Raw genomic sequence first — 6,105 nt, 5'->3', positions numbered from 1 at the left:
AACCAGAGACTAAACCAGACAGGAAGCAGCAGCACAGCTGATATTTCTCTCCAGGATGGAGAATAGAGATAGAATGAAGCAGAATGATGAAAAAGGGGTCCCTATGTCCTCCAGCAGTCTAAGCCTATAGCAGCAGAACTATAGAGATAGATCAGGATAACCTGAGCCACTCTAACTAGAAGCTTTATCAAAAAGGAAAGTTTGAAGCCTAGCCTTAAAAGTAGACAGGGTGTCTGCCTCACGGACTAAAACTGGTAGTTGGTTTAAGGGTTTATGTTTGAGGAAAATATTTCACAGATGTCTTTTTTCCCCCACAATCTCTGAGTGAAGTTGTGATAAAAAAGGGTCTGGTTGGTGGAAGTTTGGTCGTCAATATTTTTTATCTATCTATTTTGTTTTTGAGAACAATAATTGGAATTCTACAGGAAATCGACTGCTGCAGTTCATATATGTTCATACATGGAAACTAAGGATCACAGCAGTAACGCCTTTCAAAATAAAAGCTGCACCCCCCCCCCCTTCCAACCAGACCACCAATGTTAGCCATTTTGTGCCAAGTTGCTGCTAAACTGTTTTCATTGAACCCTGAATATAGAAACACCTCCAGGTGACCCAGCGGGTCACATGACCTGCAGGTGTTCAGATGTCATTATGAACTGATAGCAGAGAGATTGAGAGCACAGAGTGACTAGAGGGGAGGTTTACTTTGGAATTCCTCCTGATTTAGCCGGGCTTTGTCTAAATGACCTCATCTATCACCTGGAAGTAAAAGTAATCCTGTGAAAATAAAAAGGGTTTTATTTGGTTCTAATAACAGTGAATGAGAATAAAAAAAGTCTAATAGGTAAATAAAAAAGGTGGACATGTCAGAATTGATACTCTTTATTTTGAAACATGGTCTCAGGCATTAATTCACAGAGTTTGCGTGACCCTGAGGGGCGTTAATGGACTCTGCTTCGTTACGTTTGGATGCACGTTCATGACTAAGCAGGATGGATTTATTGAAGTTCTCACTCAAACCAACAGAACCGTGATGAATCGGACCTGTGCAGCCAGAGGAGGCGGAACGTCCCGTCCGATAATAACCGGTTCAAACCTGCTTGGGAAAAGCAAACAGCCTGAGACTTCTTCTATCAGGGTGAACATTCAGAGGACTCCTCTAGTGAACTCTGTGAAACGTTTGGTGTGACTTGACCTCCATGTTCCTCTGCAGAGTGACGCCTGAGTGAAGGAGGAAGAAACCGGATCCCTGTAGCTGCTGATTGGCCTGAAAGATGGCTGCTGTTAGCTATTTATGCTAACGTCATCCTCCTGCTGCAGCCAGGTTTCTGTGAGACCATTAATCCAATTATCTCAGATCGAGTCATGAAAAGTTTTCTTAGATATCTGGGCTACATTTGGTAATTATTCACTCTTCTTTACCGTTACCCATCCAGGAGTCTTCCTGCTCTGGACCCTGGAGGACTCCAGATGCCTTCCAGAGTGGGATGGATGCCGTCTCTCTGAATCAGACCAGCCTTTCCCCGAAAGGATTGCCAATTATTAATGTATTAATGCGGCTGAAGTTGCTCAGATTTTATTGTTAACGGTCGAATTAGTCAGGAAGTCATTTGCTTAAGGAACGATTCTGGTTCCGTTTCTAGAAATCATCATTTTAACCAGGAAATGATCAAAGCGATGAATTTAGAAACTTTCCTTTAAAACCTCGTTAAAACGCATTTAACCATGTGATGCTTCAGGCACTAAGGACATAAAACCGATAGTTGAATCATGTTCGTTGGATCGGGCATCAAACTCAAACGACTGTTGAAGAAGGTTGAAGCGGCTTCCACCTAGATGCTAAGCTAACAGCTAGAGTTAGCATGGCGCAGGTTTTAGCGGCCCATCGACTCCAAGCGTCACCTTCCAGGATGAAGAGACGCTGCAGCAGATGAACGAAGGAACTGAAGCCAAAAACGGTCGACTTTTAGTCTAAAAGACATTTTATTATTTGACATTTCATTAAAATTACATCCGGCTTGTTGCTTCGTAATAAACATCAATGAATCAATTAAACATGATTAAACCAAATAAAAAACAACTAAAGTTTCCCTTTAAACCTGGGGGGGGGGGCATCATGATGATGAAGTCTGATAAACAGCAGAATAAATCGGTCCTGTTGGGGTGGGGGTGGGGGGGTGGGGGGCGCAGAGGGGGGGGGGGTTAAAGCAGGAAAAGTTTTAGCAGGAAGCTGAGCTCAAACTGACGGCGATGGGGGCGGGGCTTAAACATCTGGATCTAAAGCTGTTGCTGCCGACTGGAACCTCCAGAACCGTGGATCCTCCTCATCGGCCCGACAGAACCACAGACCCAAACTGAGGGCGGAGCTATAGCGAAGGCCAGGGGGTGGGCGGGGTCAGCCGACTGCTGGACGCCAGCTGTGGTCCAGGAGCGTCTTCAGCTGGAAGAAAAAAGGTCACATGACGGTCAGACACAAACCCCCTCTGGTCAGTCGGCCATGTTGGTGGGCGGGTCCTACTTGGTGGGGACGGTGAGCGAGCCGGAGCGGTGGAAATGGATGTTCTGCCATTTGCCGTCGCGGCGGTGCCAGACGCGGGTCTCCTCTGACTGCATGGTGCGCGGCACGCCGCCGCCGTCCACATACTGGGTGAGGCGGATGTAGGCGATGCAGGCGGCCTCGTCGCCCAGCAGGTGGACGTGGGGGTTCAGCAGGATGGTGTGGACTTGGGGGTTCCTTTTGGACAAAGCTGCAGACAGCAGAGCAAAATGGCGGCACCTCATCAGCATCGCACTCAATCCGTAGCCGAGCTTTTCATGCATTTTCTCCAGAACCGACAAATCTAGAAGCTATCCGGCCTGTGTAGTTCTGGCTCTGGTTCCACTGAGTGAGCAGCTGCTTAAAGGCTCTGGCTCCGCTGGCCGAAGGGAACGGCAGCAAAAGCCGATGTTGACCCAACGGAGTTAGCGTCGCCGCTGTCGACCCAACGGAGTTAGCGTCGCCGCTGTCGACCAAAAAGAGTTAGCGTCGCAGCTGTTGACCCAACAGGGTTAGCGTCGCAGCTGTCGACCCAACAGAGTTGGCGTCGCCGCTGTCGACCCAACGGAGTTGGCGTCGCAGCTGTCGACCCAACAGAGTTGGCGTCGCAGCTGTTGACCCAACAGAGTTGGCGTCGCCGCTGTCGACCCAACGGAGTTGGCGTCGCCGCTGTCGACCCAACGGAGTTGGCGTCGCCGCTGTCGACCCAACGGAGTTAGCGTCGCCGCTGTCGACCCAACAGAGTTGGCGTCGCCGCTGTCGACCCAACGGAGTTAGCGTCGCCGCTGACGACCCAACGGAGTTGGCGTCGCCGCTGTCGACCCAACGGAGTTGGCGTCGCCGCTGACGACCCAACGGAGTTAGCATCGCCGCTGTCGACCCAACGGAGTTAACGTCGCAGCTGTCGACCCAACAGAGTTGGCGTGGCCGCTGACGACCAAACAGAGTTGGCGTGGCCGCTGACGACCAAACAGAGTTGGCGTGGCCGCTGTCAACCAAACAGAGTTGGCGTGGCCGCTGTCGACCAAACAGAGTTGGCGTGGCCGCTGTCAACCAAACTGAGTTAGCGTCGCAGCTGTCGACACAACGGAGTTAGCATCACAGCTTACTTCGCAGAGCTCATACTCCTTCTCTTCGCTTGCTTCTGATTGGGTCGTTGGAGTCAGGTGATCATGCAGTGATGGAAACACCAGCCACCGCTCATTTCCACACCGATGCGTCGCCGGTTATCGTGGCGAACGTCTTTTCATATTCGGTTTATTCAGAACCGCTGCAGAGATAATTGACCAGGTTCAGACCGGGAGCATTCAGGGAGTTCTGGACCAGCACGTCTGAACAGACGGATCCAAAGGTCCAGGTACACTTTGGGTTCTGATACCAGGTCTTGGTCCCAGAACCAGCTGGGTCTCTGACTGGGTTGGACTCGGCACAACCAGGACATTCTGTCCAGAATTTCCCCTTTATTCATAGTTTGATCCGTTCCTGCTTCCTGGTAAAGCAAGGGGCCGCCCGATTGGCTGATTTAAGGAGGCTACGTTTAATGAAGGTCAGAGTCCGACTGGTCTTCATCTCAGCAAAGAGAGGAAGACCATCAGTAAAGGTTCTACCGATGGCGGGGCGGTTTATCCCGCAGACCGGATCAAAGCGAGCAGCCTGAAGGTCCTTACCTGTTTCAAAGTAGAAGCGGTGGAAGTCGGTTCCTTCGATCAGGTTTCCCAAAGCCTCCGGCTCAAAGGACGTCATGCCGGGATCACAGATCTTCCTGAAATAGATCAGCAGACGGCCGTCAGTGTAGCAGCCATGGAGATGTATGAGGATGGGGGAGGAGGAACTCACGTGTAGGCCTCAAAGTCTCCGCTGTTGATGGCCTCAATCAGCTGCTCCGTCACTTTAATGATCTCCTGTTTACGCGCTGTGGGGGGGGGGGGGGGTAACAGGTTTAAAGGAAATTCATCCAAAATATGAAAACTTTAAAAAAAGGTTTTTCAGAGCAACTAATGGGGCAAACAATCTGATCCCAGATCTGCCCTGCGGTCCTTAGCAACAGCGTTTCTATTGGTCCACATCTGGAAAATAGAAATAAAATTCCTACAAATCTCTCTCCCTCAAACTACTAAAGAAAAAAATAGATTTTCATGACTGAGAAGATTCTGAAATAAAATCCTACAAAAAAACCAACTAAATATTTCAGATCTCATGAAAACCTTTTAAATGAAAGTTTTTCAATGATATAAACAGCGTTTGGTCTCCATGGAGACGGATGGAGGTGAGAGAAGAACAGGAAGAGGCTGAGCATCGACCATGGATCACAGATCGCTGAGGGGACGGAACCGGACAGAACATGGACGTCACGCGGCGAGCTAGGAGACAATGGACGGTCAGCGAGTCAGCGTTACCTCGGACGGACGCCGTGTCGTTCCCCGCCTGCTGAACGCTGACGGTCTGCTGCCCCAACGCCACAACCGACGCCTGGACCAGAACCGACGCCTGGACCAGAACCGACACCAGGACCAGAACCGACGCCAGGACCAGGAAGCCTCCTACCTTCATGCTGCTGCTGACAGACTGGGGGCGCCGAGCGGACCCAGATAGACCCAGCAGCAGCAGAGGGTTCTGATTGGCTGCTCCGTCTCCTGATGGACTTTGCTTTGCAAACAAAGATGGCTGATAAACGGAGCGGTTCTGGAGCAAACTGGACCTCTCCATGCTGGACCTCCTATAGGTCCACTGAAGGTCCAGCTGAGCTGTTTGTCCAGAGCCAGGAGTCCAGATGAAGTTCTGGTCCCGGTGTCGGTTCAGGTCCTTCTGAGTGCAGCAGAACATCTGGAAGCTTCTGTAACCATAGCAACCAGGAGCCCATTCTAGAACGTTCTAAGGTTCTCCTTCATCCTGGTGATGCTGAATCAAATTAGGCCTGCTGGTTCTGGTTCCACTGGACCCGCTGGTTCTGGACCCGCTGGTTCTGGTTCCATTGGACCCGCTGGTTCTGGTTCCACTGGACCCAGTGGTTCTGGTTCCACTGGACCCGCTGGTTCTGGTTCCNCCAGGACCAGGAAGCCTCCTACCTTCATGCTGCTGCTGACAGACTGGGGGCGCCGAGCGGACCCAGATAGACCCAGCAGCAGCAGAGGGTTCTGATTGGCTGCTCCGTCTCCTGATGGACTTTGCTTTGCAAACAAAGATGGCTGATAAACGGAGCGATTCTGGAGCAAACTGGACCTCTCCATGCTGGACCTCCTATAGGTCCACTGAAGGTCCAGCTGAGCTGTTTGTCCAGAGCCAGGAGTCCAGATGAAGTTCTGGTCCCGGTGTCGGTTCAGGTCCTTCTGAGTGCAGCAGAACATCTGGAAGCTTCTGTAACCATAGCAACCAGGAGCCCATTCTAGAACGTTCTAAGGTTCTCCTTCATCCTGGTGATGCTGAATCAAATTAGGCCTGCTGGTTCTGGTTCCACTGGACCCGCTGGTTCTGGACCCGCTGGTTCTGGTTCCATTGGACCCGCTGGTTCTGGTTCCACTGGACCCAGTGGTTCTGGTTCCACTGGACCCGCTGGTTCTGGTTCCATTGGA

At 51.1% G+C, this 6,105-nt stretch overlaps 1 protein-coding gene across 1 annotated transcript; it reads right to left on the bottom strand.

Annotated features, from left to right (window-relative positions):
* Positions 1 to 2,208: 2,208 nt before the first annotated feature.
* On the bottom strand, positions 2,209 to 5,528 carry LOC107103577 (calcium/calmodulin-dependent protein kinase type II-like). Its single transcript, XM_015403321.1, has 5 exons — positions 4,933 to 5,528; positions 4,373 to 4,448; positions 4,204 to 4,298; positions 2,519 to 2,747; positions 2,209 to 2,440 (listed from the first exon to the last, which is right to left on the bottom strand). The coding sequence occupies exons 1-5, from the start codon at positions 5,357 to 5,359 to the stop codon at positions 2,437 to 2,439; spliced, it is 831 nt and encodes a 276-aa protein (XP_015258807.1). The 5' UTR covers positions 5,360 to 5,528; the 3' UTR covers positions 2,209 to 2,436.
* Positions 5,529 to 6,105: the final 577 nt, after the last annotated feature.

Source organism: Cyprinodon variegatus, unplaced genomic scaffold, assembly GCF_000732505.1.
Source record: "Cyprinodon variegatus isolate N-32 unplaced genomic scaffold, C_variegatus-1.0 Scaffold1481, whole genome shotgun sequence".
Classification (NCBI taxonomy): Eukaryota; Metazoa; Chordata; class Actinopteri; order Cyprinodontiformes; family Cyprinodontidae; genus Cyprinodon; species Cyprinodon variegatus.
The sequence above is the reverse complement of the archived record's forward strand: the minus strand, read 5'-3'. Positions and strand labels throughout refer to the sequence as shown.

Excerpts from the sequence above, each read along its gene's own strand:
- LOC107103577 (XM_015403321.1), bottom strand. The coding sequence starts at position 5,359 with ATGTTCTGCTGCACTCAGAAGGACCTGAACCGACACCGGGACCAGAAC. Across the intron at positions 4,449-4,932 it reads CGACACGGCGTCCGTCCGAG|CGCGTAAACAGGAGATCATT; the intron begins GTAACGCTGACT and ends CCCCCCCCACAG. Across the intron at positions 4,299-4,372 it reads GGAGACTTTGAGGCCTACAC|GAAGATCTGTGATCCCGGCA; the intron begins GTGAGTTCCTCC and ends GATCTATTTCAG.